Below are 13,220 nucleotides of genomic sequence, written 5' to 3' on the forward strand. Positions count from 1 at the left end.
TTAATTCGGACATAAAAGAATGAGAAATGATTTTTCCACTGATTTACTTTGCAGACGAAGACTGGGGTTTATCTGCTGCAAGATGGTAATGAGGAGCCTTTCAATATTCGACTGCACTTGGCTAAAGACATTCTGACAATTCAAGAGCAAGATGTCATCTGCGTGTCAGGAGAACCATTTTATTCGAGTGTAAGTAACCTGCCGTGCCTGTCACATAAAATAACACGCATGGACATCATGCTGCTCTTTTACAGACACTCCAAAAGGCTCGGGCCGGCATTGACTGCATGTGTGGGTATGGATGTGGACACGCAGACCTGTGAGCCTCTGCAGCCACTCGTGATGAGTTCAGATTTTTTTGTGGCCGCCACACCCATCAAAGTTGCCCATACCTTCTGTAGATGGTGACACACACACACACACTATATCTGGGGTGTACTTACATTAAGTGTGTAATAAGTGTGTAGTGATACGTACTGTATGCACAGAAACAGGAGAGACACCCACGTCTCATATCAAGCACCATTTAAAAAAGGGACCTTTCCTTTATTACTTTCCTTGTATATCAGTCAGCGCTGTTATTCTTTCAATTGCATCTACGGTAAAACTTCAACTCTAAGTAAAGTCAAATTAAACTCTAAGTATCTCCATAATAAACATGGTCTCTTTAATCTGATTCCTTGCAGGAGAGAACTGTAACAATCAGAAGACAGACGATTGGAGGTTTTGGCTTGAGCATCAAGGTAATTTACATTGCCATTGATTAGTTGTTTTCTCCCTATTCTATCTTTTAATTTACTTTCACCTAATGCAATTGATCTTTTAAAACCACAATTGATTCATATCAACAGTAGACTAATGGAGTAGCCTATGCGGGAAGATACAATAGTTTCTCTTTTTTCCTCTGTTTCTTTCTTTTCCGCTATTTGTTTGTGCAACAAACTACATAACTATATAATCACCCCCCTAGGGAGGCGCAGAACACAAAATCCCTGTTGTGATATCAAAAATATCAAAAGAGCAAAAAGGTAAGCTCTTTTTTAGTTCTTTGTATCCATTTCATTATGCCTTACAAATGATTATTTCTTCACCCAAATATAATATATCATATATTGTCTGCAGCTGAACTGTCTGGGTTGCTGTTTATCGGAGATGGAATCCTCCAGGTAAGCGATGATGAGTATTGTGACAGTTTCTTCTGCCTGGTGTCGTTCAGTGTTTGTACTACAGGTCTGGTTGAATTCCAACCCCTTCAAACTCTGCTGATGGATCACTATGCGATATATGAGTGCACTGAGCTATGTGTTGGCATGGCCAGGAAGAACGTAGTGTACAATTGCAATAGAGATCTTTGTTGCAACTGTCACTGTCAGCTTTCATTGTTTTGCAGCAATGCTATTTATGAGCACGGACGACAGATATATAACGCACTTGATTGCTGTTTTACGAATCAAGGACCCCGTTTTCAAACACACTTCAATGATGTAAAATAAAGCATATTATGCATATCATCAGTTTAATGGATCTGATATTATTGTTACTAACCATAAGACTGTTTGTTTTTAGATAAATGGAATAAATGTTCGAAGCTATCGCCACGAGGAAGTGGTAAGAAGCCGACAACTTAATATCTCATATTTCACTGAAGCTGCAACGCCACCTTATCTTGTTTCACTTTTTCAACCTTATCTGTGGGACCCGTAAGATCTGTTTTACACCTTTTTCCAATTTGTATGTTTCAACCTCCCAAATGCGTGAGGCCGCATAAATCTCCCAGGTTTTCAACCAATATCTAATCTACTTGTTCTAAGAAGGGAATTTGCACTACATCCATCATCCAAGTACGTGGTTGAAATGAGTATAAGACTTAGAAGTCCAATGGCAGTATTGACAATTCTCCTAATTTTCCTTTCCAGGTGCAGGTTTTGCGAAATGCCGGAGAGGATGTCACTCTGACTGTTTCTTTCTTGAAGAAGACACCAGCTTTTCTGAAACTGCCCCTCTGTGAAGACTGCACATGTACGCGTATCTTAGAAACCTCCAAAAGAAATAATCAGAGCTGAAATTGTTTTATTTTCGCCAAGGATATGATGAGAGGAAATAAGAACAAGATTAGAGAAAGAACCTTCTCCATCTACACATGGATTCTATGCTGATTCATGCATTGTCTGACTGTTATTTGTCTCTGGTACTGAAATAAGTTGTTTTGAATATTGTTATTACCTGAAATAGAGCTAGATAGAAAAGTTCCAGTGAATATTGTACCAAGGCTGAAGAAGCGATAATATGACTTTTTTTTATAACTTCTGAATGTCATTCTTCTCCCAGGTGTTCCAAGTGATCAGAGCAGTGGAACGTCCTCCCCTCTATGCGACAGTGGCTTACACTTGAACTACCATCCTAACAACACGGTACAGTTCAACATTATCATTTCTATATATCTTTCAGCCATATCTCTTCTCTCTGCAACTCTTGAAACATGGCCAGTAGGCTGTTGTTATTCCACAGTGGCATTCACAGGCAGATGGTGACAGTCCGGGTGCTCTAACTCTTTCTCACTCTTTCTCTGGGCCAGAGAAAAAAAAACATTATTCAGTAGTTCCCCGAAATGGCGTGTACTTATACAGCCTCTGCTGCATCTCCATCTACCCATATGAATCATGAACAGGCCTGGGCTGTTTACATCTTAGTAAGCCATGGGAGATACTATATGAAGTGCCAAACGATGAGGTGGTCCATTCTCTGTGTGTATAAATTCCTGCAGGACACACTGTCCTGCTCATCTTGGCCCACGTCCCCTGGGCTCCGATGGGAGAAGAGATGGGTGGACCTGCGCCTTATTCCTCTCCTCCACTCTCGTCTGTCACAGCACGTCCCCGGCTCTGACGTCTGCAGGTACAGTAAGCTGAGTGCTATGCTGCAGCAGGGGGACCGGAGACCGCTTGTTGTCAAAATGCAGTCATGGGCCATTTTCTGGCACACTGTCACTGCTACTGAAGGTTCAGTGACCCCGGTGCCTCTGCTATTTGAGAGGGATCCCCTGGTAAGGGACTTTGGTGACTCTGTGTTAAAATGGCTTGTCTCCTGTAAATACCTTGAGATTATTAAAATTAAGAAGTCAGACACTGGCAGTTTTGCTGCAAAGCTTGCTTGACTGTTACTTATTTCTCTTGAATGTAGAGTAATAGAATTGCGAGTTCATGGGTCATCATAATATACGGACAGATAAAAAACGATATTGGGATATACCTCGCTCATATTGATATTGATGCCAATATCACATTGAACTTGTGCCAACCAGTGCTAAATACTATATTTGTCTGATTCTGATTTCTATAGGAAAAATGCATTTCAAGTCATAGCTGTGGATGGGGTTTGCAGTGGGGTTATCACGTGCCCCGCTGCTGAAGACTGCCTAGATTGGCTCCAAGCAATCGCAACTAACATATCAGCTCTCACCAAGCACAATGTGAGTATAATCAAACGGAAGGCAAAAACATGAGTAAGATAGGTCGATTTTCCATAGCCTTCAAGATCCACAGGTTTGGTTTTGAAAAATACAATAGAGCACTGTATTACTACAGTAATATGGATTGCATATGGCTGTTAAAAATGGTCATGTTTCAGAGGATGCATGACTCGACCTTCACTTCTCCCGAGCCTGTTGGGGAGTTGAAGTATTGAGACAAGATTGTAATTGGCGAAAAACAGCTAACTGTATCAATAAATGTGTCAGATGTATCATATAAGTCACAAACTCTATATCTGAATGTCTTTTCATGCTATGGGGCATGAAACATCCACTTATTTTTTAGAGCCGTAGGTCACAATATCAGAGTTGGCTCTTGGAGACAGCTACGGCATACACTTATAACCCCAAGCTAACTAGGCATTTGTATCATCTATAATTCAGAATGATGCATTATGCAATAATAATAATGCCGAGAGGTGGCAAGCAAATTAAAAAGAACTCCGGAGATAGCAACTGTGTCCTATGCTCCATTTCTCTGTTTGAACAGCTTGGAAAAAGCTTTCTCTCGCTGGGTGTGTGGGGAACAAGTTAGTGCTTTGTTTTACTTCCAGATGGATAGTGCTCAACAAACAGGGTCAGGAAAGTTTGTGTACCAGTCAGCTCTGTATCTTACTGGTTGGACCGTCCTCACTTTGTATCCTCCTGACAGAAAGCAAATTAGAGGTTTTGTTTTTTTATTGTTGCTATCTCTGAGCACCAAAGTAGATTTTTCCAAATTAATACCATGTCGTCCATTAGTGTTCAATGAGTAAGTGGACCTGGTAAAGATCAGGCAAGGAAGTACAAAACTACAGAGTTTATTTTCTTTCCATTTGCTCTCGAAGATGCTTCTTTGAAGATAGGCTAGTAGATAGGTAGTAGATAGGTAGTAGAATGGCCCCACTTAAATTAGCTTTTGAAGATACTTTACTTGGGACAGCTAATCAGCCGTACCAGTGATTGTCCTGGAGGTGAGTTTATCGTCTCTACCTCGTAATGAGATTCACTGTTCAAACCACTTAAAACGTGCAGCTGCAGTTTGACGCTTTTCTGGTCTAGTATGTCATGTTATACAGTTTGTTCGAAATGGACAGTTCCATCAGGCTGACAGGCTCTCTGAACTCATTCAGGGGCAGGGACTACTTACTCAAAACATCTCAAATCACATCCCTTTCTTAACTCTTACATCTAGACGTTCCGCTAGCGGAACACCTGCTCCAATATCCAATGATAGGCGTGGCGCGAATTACAAATTCCTCAAAAATACAAAAACTTCAATTTTTCAAACATGACTATTTTACAGCATTTTAAAGACAAGACTCTCCTTTATCTAACCACACTGTCCGATTTCAAAAAGGCTTTACAGCGAAAGCAAAACATTAGATTATGTCAGCAGAGTACCCAGCCAGAAATAATCAGACACCCATTTTTCAAGCTAGCATATAATGTCACAAAAAACAAAACCACAGCTAAATGCAGCACTAACCTTTGATGATCTTCATCAGATGACAACCCTAGGACATTATGTTATACAATACATGCATGTTTTGTTCAATCAAGTTCATATTTATATCAAAAACCAGCTTTTTATATTAGCATGTGACGTTCAGAACTAGCATTCCCACCGAACACTTCCGGTGAATTTACTAAATTACTCACAATAAACGTTCACAAAAAAACATAACAATTATTTTAAGAATTATAGATACAGAACTCCTTTGTGCAATCGAGGTGTCCGATTTTAAAATAGCTTTTCGGTGAAAGCACATTTTGCAATATTCTGAGTAGATAGCCCAGCCATCACGGCTAGCTATTTTGACACCCACCAAGTTTAGCCCTGACCAAACTCCGATTTACTATTAGAAAAGTTTGATTACCTTTGGTGTTCTTCGTCAGAATGCACTCCCAGGACTGCTACTTCAATAACAAATGTTGGTTTGGTTCAAAATAATCCATAGTTATATCCAAATAACGGCGTTTTGTTCGTGCGTTCAAGACACTATCCGAAGTGTAAATAAGGGTCACGCGCACGACGCATTTCGTGACAAAAAAATTCTAAATATTCCATTACCGTACTTCGAAGCATGTCAACCGCTGTTTAAAATCTATTTTTATGCCATTTTTCTCGTAAAAAAGCGATAATATTCCGACCGAGAAAGCGTGTATACGTAAAAGGAGAGAGAAAATAAAAGCATGGGATCCCCTCGTGCACGAGCCTGAGTTTCATAGTACTGTGACTGGTCACTATCCAAATGCGCTACTTTTTTTCAGCCAGGGCCTGCAAAGCCACGATTCAGCTTTTTGCCGCCTTCTGAGAGCCCATGGGAGCCATAGGAAGTGTCATGTAACAGCAGAGATCCCCTGTAATGGATAGAGATAATCAAGAAGGCCAAGAAATGGTCAGACAGGGTACTTCCTGTACAGAATCTTCTCAGGTTTTGGCCTGCCAAATGAGTTCTGTTATACGCACAGACACCATTCAAACAGTTTTAGAAACTTTGGAGTGTTTTCTATCCAAAGCTAATAATTATATGCATATTCTAGTTTCTGGGCAGGAGTAATAATCAGATTAAATCGGGTACGTTTTTTATCCGGCCGTGAAAATACTGCCCCCTAGCCATAACAGGTTAACAAAAACACTTTCACAATTGTTCATATTACATGCACAACGCATAGTATGGAAACTTCGTACATGTAGAGTATATACTTTCTAAGTTACAGTATTTCCTTAACATTTTTAATGACATCACAAAATAACAAACAAAATGACATTTGTTTTCTATAGATCACCTCTGACCATTCCCCACGTTCTATGTTAGAAATATTGTTTCTGTAGTTGCTTTTGAACGTGTTAGAGTTTCAGCAGGAAAAAGGTCTGTTGAGACAAAGCACATTCTTTTGGTGAATTTGGAGAGGGATACCTGCATCTTCTCCCCTTGATTTACAACAAGGCATGAGTTGTCAATCACCATTAGTTCTTTCCTCGCCCCTCTGCGGGTGAGAGGGGGTCTGAATGAAGTTTTTCATTGCAAACCTGATCTGACCAATTTGGATTCTTGTGGACAGTCATGACACTGGCTAATGCTAACTCCCACTCAGATAAAATCCTCATTCTGGCCTGGGTGGGCGGTTGGAGTACTGCTGAGAGTGTGGTTCGGAATGTAGTAAAGAGCATCTCAACACCTAGCATAGTATTAGCAACCTCTAAGAAATGTAATTATAATGTAGCCTAGGGGCAGTGTTAGGGAGAATAAAGCCTCTAGGGGGCTAATGGGGAATGGGATAATGTGGAGTGGACTAAGTGAGGGGTCACACTGAGCATAATACTGATGAGTCACTGTCACTACTGTACAGTGTGGAACAGAGGGTTTTCTGGCTGCCACCAATTTGCTCCCCACCCACTTCTTACTGTACCAAGATGCATGGAAGAGGTTGTCACCTGGATATGATTATATCAGTCTCTCTAAAAATGGAAGCTTGGTTGGTAAGTGAGAAATGAAGAATTATTTACAGTGGCTGATCTGCTCATTGTGTGCAACACTAACAGAATAGTTAGTAGACATATCTGTGGCAGAATTCCAACGTCTTTCTAAGACACTGGACAGGTCTAGTACTGCATAGGGTTTTCTGTCCCAGAATAAAAGGCAAATCTCTCCATAACATTGAAAAAATAAACATTGGCTCCTCTCCTGGATCACTGTAAAAATGTATCATTTTGGAAATGAGATGTTGTGAAAATGAAAATGTTATAGCTACCCTCCTCCATAGGACGACTTTGTGGGGAGGCCGGCAAGGTATAATTTGGTGCTCTCTGTTCCTGCGAGAGGGTTCTATTGATAGCGTGGTGTGAATTAGGAGATACTTGGGTTCAAATACTATTTGACATCATTGCAAATACTTCTATGCTTGATTGAGCTTGCCTGGTTTAACTTCTTGGGGCTATGTGGGACGCTAGCGTGCCACCCGTGGTGCACCCTATCAACAGCAGGTGCATTTCAAGAGCGGCAAATTTGAAACCAAATAAATGTCAAAATTCAAATTTTTCAAACATACAACTATCTTACACCCTTTGAAAGATAAACATCTCCTTAAAGGATCAATAGAATAGCCCCAAAACGGGCACTCTAGGTAGGCTAGAGAAAACACTGAAAGTATTGGAAAGATTTTAGATAGTATTTGAACCCCAGTCAGAGCTGCTAATAGCTGTTACCTAACAGAATGTTTAAATTTATCTCTCTCTATTTCTCTCTCTGTAGCTCCCTAGCTTTTACTTCTCACAGACAGACAGAGACAGACAGAGACAGACAGAATCTTTTGGAACAGCTGCAGGTCCTTGTTGAATACATTAAGTAGTTTCACTTCAACAGTGTTCTTTTATGTCTGTGGGGATAACACAAGAATTTTGTAAATAGAGAGTTAGCCGTTGGTTTTGGTGGGCCCATGCTAGACTGAGTGTGTGTGCTTCTCAAAGAGGAGCATATTATACTGGTATGATGATACTTACTGAAATGTTATACAGCCAACAAATGGTGTTTCAGTGAAACAAACCAGTGAGTAATAGGTTATTATTTCCATAGTAATAAATACGCAACATAAATAATAGTCTCTGGACTATAAAATCAAGTGCTACCAAATGTAATCTTTGTGTATTATGTTGCAATGAGTTTAATGTTTGATTTTACAGGTGAAGAAGATAAACAGAAACTTCCCAGTTAATCAACAGGTAAGCTACTACTACTACTACTACTACTACTACTACTAGTAGTAGTAGTAAGGCAGTACATCGTCCCAGTAAAATAAATAGTGGGGGTACACCTTACCAGTAAAACATGAGCCTATCACAATTAATACAACATGCCTAAAAAACTATAGGTTATTACCCTATTAGTTAACATTACTGCGTATCAGACACACTAACAATTTGTGAATTGAAACCGGGTGGTATACACTCCAAATTGCGTTGTGGTTTAAGGAGAACACTTACATCTTGAGTGGCTGAGACGCTTGCAACAAGGCGGAGATAAGTGGCCGAGACCGAGGCGCACGTGGACAACAGTGGATGATGCATCAATTTAGGCTAAGTGTAGGCCTAATGACAATCGCAGAATTTCATTACACTACACGTAGGTGTTTTGTAACAGATGTCTCTTTCCATTCATCAAATTGCAAGTGCAAAGTGCACTGTTGGGTTTTGGATGCTGTAATTATTTTGTGAGTGAACGAATGTGCACAGATAGCCTACATGAGTGCTTTTGTTAAGTGACTGGCTATGCTTAAGCCACGTTAAAAAGGCATACAGCAGGCGTTGTGTCCATAAGGCAAGGGGAAGCTAAGCTTTAAATTAAATTGCCCAAATTGTATAGCCTAATTAGTTTACTCCTTTCTATACAGAAATTAATATCACATTATTCAAAATGGGCAACTATACCAGAAAGCATGATTTTGCCACAAAGAATCATTTGCTTAAAAAAAAGAAAGAGCTGTTGATTGTTTTAAATCGCATAGCCTACAGTTGGAAGGGCCCACAATTTGGCCAGTGTGCGCTGCGACTGTCAGTGAAGAGCAGAGACCCAGCCAGGAACATTGCAATATTTTAAAATACAATTGCGGAACAACTGTTTGGAAAGCAAATGGCTGTAAAGAGATCCAATCTGTCTTTTAGATATCAAAATTAACTTAATTGAGCAAACAGTAGCCTATCTTACTGGCACCAGAGGAGAACATCGCCCATATCCTCAGTGTATGCATATTCAATGTCTTTATCATTGGGTCAGAGCCACTTTTGTTTTTTTGGGACAATAATTTCCTCCTCTAGGTTAGATGGGAATCATATTGTATTTATGTCTCCCCTTTTCGTAGGCCGATTATATGGATCAGACAACATCATTTTTATTGATCAGTGTCAGCAGAGTAGGCTACCCTGTAATTTTTGTGGTACACTTGGGTGTTCCGTACCGGTAAGAAATTAAATGTACTTTCACCCCTGCTTCTAATACTACTATTTATACCTTACAAAATAATCCTCACCATTGATATGAAGTTTTCATGACATGGTCTTTTATTCAATGCATTCTTTTAAAGCACAGTTTCAAGGTTTAAAAAATGACAGACTATGCCCAAAAGTTGCTTCATCCAATTCGTCTCCACTCTACATGGTTTACTGTACTAGAACGCTCTCTGAATGTCAATCCAACCTGAATGCACAGAACACTGGAAGAATTATCACTGTGAAAGAAATGTTTGTCAATTAATCCCGTAAGGTATCGGTTGCCAACTGGCGATTTGACGTGAAAATAAAATGTCATTAATTCATTCATTCCAACCAGGTTTAATAGTCCACAGAAAGGCCATGGTTGACTGGCAGTGCCAGTGGCAACTATTGCAGATGGAGGGAGAATGTTTGCATCATAAAGTCAAAGCAAATAGAAATCATCAGGAAGAGAGGACAACACAAGTTCCTTGGTCCTCACTTCAGCAACAATCCCTCCATCAGCCTAGACATGGATAGTGAATTAACTGTTTTTATAATTAATCCATCTCCAGCCTCCAAATGACAAAAGCATGGAATCATTTGACATCCCGTATCGTCATGGCAATTAAGTACATTAGAAGAGACCGACTGCTCATGCTGGTCCTGAATCTTTCACTCAGTGTTTTCATCCATCAAGATGTCCATAGAGAGAGAGAGAAATGCAAGCAAACATTTCCACTGTGGCTCGCTGCAATCCTCCTGACTGAGATAAGTGCAGAAAGACTTGATGCCTCCTGCCTTCCCTTTTCTCTAAAGTGTTTTTCTCCCTCTCCCTCTCCATTTCCATTTCTTCCACTCCTCTCTCTTTGCTTCTCTCCCTCTTCCTTTCTCTCTCCCTCCATATCCCCCCCCTCTCTCTCTGATAGATTATCTACATGGGCTGGGTAGATGAGAAGGAGCAGGACTCCGTTCAGGACCGAATGTATTCATCACAGTTCCTTGCCTTGAGGGGTTCCTCACTCTTCAAGTTCTCAGCACCTCCTGTACGTTTTATATCCTATATTCCCTTTAGTAGCAATGGTAACACTTTATTTTACAGTCTGTTTTAAGCTGGTACTTACCAGTGGCGTAAAGTACTAAAGTAACGCTTTATTTTACAGTCTGTTTTAAGCTGGTACTTACCAGTGGCGTAAAGTACTTAAGTTAAAATACTTTAAAGTACTACTTAAGTAAAAAAAAAATTGGTATCTGTACTTTACTATTGATATTTTTGGCAACTTCACCTCATTCCAAAATAAAATAATGTACTTGTTACTTCATACATTTTCCATGATACCCAAAAGTACCAAAAGTTATATTTTGAATGCCTAGCTGGACAAGAAAATAGTCCCATTCAGGCACTTATCAAGAGAACATCCCTGTTCATCCCTACGTCCTCTGATCTGGCGAACTCACTAAACACAATTGCTTTCTTTGTAAATGATGTCTGAGTGTTAGAGTGTGATCCTGGCGATCCATAAATTTAAAAAACAAGAACATCTTGCCATCTGGTTTGCTTAATATAAGAAATTTGAAATTATTTATACTTTTACATTTAACCTTTATTTAACTAGGCAAGTCAGTTAAGAACAAATACTTATTCATAATGATGGCCTAGGAACAGTGGGTTAACGGCCTTGTTCGGGGGCAGAACGACTGATTTTTACCTTGACAGCTCGGGGATTCGATCTAGCAACTTTTCGGTTATTGGCCCAACTCTCTAACCACTAGACTACCTGCCGCACTTTTGATACTTAAGTATATTTAAAACGAAATACTTTTAGACTTTTACTCAAGTGGTCTTTTATTCAGTGACTTTCTCTTTTACTTGAGTCTTTTTTTATTAAGGTATCTTTACTTTTACTCAAGTAGGACAATTGGGTATTTTTAGTGAGTTTAGGTTTTTCCCTAATTTTGTTTTGTTCCATATTCTGTTTGTGCTCCATATAATAAGTTGCTGTGGGTTTTTCTTTTAGTGTGTCTTTTGGGGGCAAACCTAGTGGGCAATGTTCCTTCTCATTTTCTTGGGCACTGAGGGAATTTCAGGTCGGCTGAGTGCAAACTTGAAAGTTGTGAAAATTCTGTGCAACCTGCTTCAAGTTACAGTTTTGACAGTGGATAGTGTGGCAATTTGATCATAATGTACTGTGCATTCGGAAAGTATTCAGACCCCTTGACGTTTTCCACAATTTGTTACATTACAGCTTTATTCTAAAATGGATGAAATCGTTTTTTTCCCTCATCAATCTACACACAATACCCCATAATGACAAAGCAAAAAACTGAAATATCACATTTACATAAGTATTCAGACACTTTACTCTGTACTTTGTTGAAGCACCTTTGGCAGTGATTACAGCCTTGAGTCTTCTTGGGTATGACGGTACAAGCTTAGCAAACCTGTATTTGGGGAGTTTCTCCCATTCTTCTCTGCAGATCCTCTCAAGCTCTGTCAGGTTGGATGAGGAGCGTCGCTGCACAGCAATTTTCAGGTCTCTCCAGAGATGTTCAATCGGGTTCAAGTCCAGGCACTTGCTGGACCACTCAAGGAGATTCAGAGACTTGTCCTGAAGCCACTACTATGTTGTCTTGGCTGTGTGCTTAGGGTCATTGTCCTGTTGGAAGGTGAACCTTCACCCCAGTCTGAGGTCCTGAGCACTCAGGTTTTCATCAAGGATCTATCTGTACTTGCGCCGTTCATCTTTCCGTCGATCCTGACTATTCTCCCAGTCCCTGTCGCTGAAAAACAACCCCACAGCATGATGCTGCCACAGCCATGCTTCACCGTAGGGATGGTGCCAGTTTAGCTCCAGATATGATGCTTGGAATTCAGGCCAAAGAGTTCAATATTGGTTTCATCAGACCAGAGAATCTTGTTTCTCATGGTCTGAGTCCTTTAGGTGCCTTTTGGCAAACTCCAAGCGAGCTGTCATGTGCCTTTTACTGAGGAGTGGCTTCCGTCTGGCTACTCTACCATAAAGGCCTGACTGGTGGAGTGCTGCAGAGATGGTTGTCCTTCTGGAAGGTTCTCCCATCTCCACAGAGGATCTCTGGAGCTCTGTCAGAGTGAACATCGGGTTATTGGTCCCCTCCCTGACCAAGGCCCTTCTCCCCCGATTGCTCAGTTTGACCGGGCGGACAGGGGGTCAATATAAATTGTCTGGTGGCAATTTTTATGAATTGTTCAGCAGACTAATGGCTTAGGGGTAGAAGCTGTTGAGGAGCCTTTTGGTCCTAGACTTGGCGCTCTGGTATGGCTTGCCGTGCGGTAGCAGAGAAAACTTTTTTTATGGGCTTTCCTCTGACACCGCCTATTATATAGGTCCTGGATAGCAGGAAGCTTGGCCCCAGTGATGTACTGGGCTGTTCGCACTACTCTCTGTAGCGCCTTACGGTCAGATGCCAACCAGTTGACATATCAGACGGTGATGCAACTGGTCAGGATGCTCTCGATGGTGCAGCTGTAGAACCTTTTGAGGATCTGGGGGCCCATGCCAAATATTTTCAGTTTCTTGACGGGACTGAAAAGTAACACAATAAGAATAACTGGAATAATTGGAGTCGTGTTTGGCCACGCAGTCGTGGGTGAACAGGGAATACAAGAGGGGACTAAGTACACACCCCTGAGGGGCACCAGTGTTAAGGATCAGCATGGCAGACGTGTTGTTGTCTACTCTTACCACCTGGGGGCGGCCCGTC

At 40.8% G+C, this 13,220-nt stretch overlaps 1 protein-coding gene across 4 annotated transcripts in view; it reads left to right on the forward strand.

Moving 5' to 3' along the window:
- The window catches only part of LOC106599809 (gamma-1-syntrophin), a 71,124-nt gene that overhangs the window by 46,034 nt on the left and 11,870 nt on the right, over positions 1–13,220 (forward strand). For 3 of the 4 annotated variants that reach the window (XM_014191139.2, XM_014191137.2, XM_014191141.2), the window contains 11 exons: positions 55–189; positions 687–743; positions 971–1,028; positions 1,123–1,166; positions 1,567–1,608; positions 1,917–2,019; positions 2,329–2,411; positions 2,765–2,895; positions 3,340–3,469; positions 8,196–8,234; positions 10,409–10,525. In XM_014191139.2, the coding sequence (XP_014046614.1) occupies positions 55–189; positions 687–743; positions 971–1,028; positions 1,123–1,166; positions 1,567–1,608; positions 1,917–2,019; positions 2,329–2,411; positions 2,765–2,895; positions 3,340–3,469; positions 8,196–8,234; positions 10,409–10,525 (939 nt within the window). The remainder of the gene's footprint in view (positions 1–54; positions 190–686; positions 744–970; positions 1,029–1,122; positions 1,167–1,566; positions 1,609–1,916; positions 2,020–2,328; positions 2,412–2,764; positions 2,896–3,339; positions 3,470–8,195; positions 8,235–10,408; positions 10,526–13,220) is intronic. The other variant, XM_045714730.1, reaches the window with a different exon arrangement.

This window comes from Salmo salar, chromosome ssa03, assembly GCF_905237065.1.
Source record: "Salmo salar chromosome ssa03, Ssal_v3.1, whole genome shotgun sequence".
NCBI classification, from domain to species: Eukaryota; Metazoa; Chordata; class Actinopteri; order Salmoniformes; family Salmonidae; genus Salmo; species Salmo salar.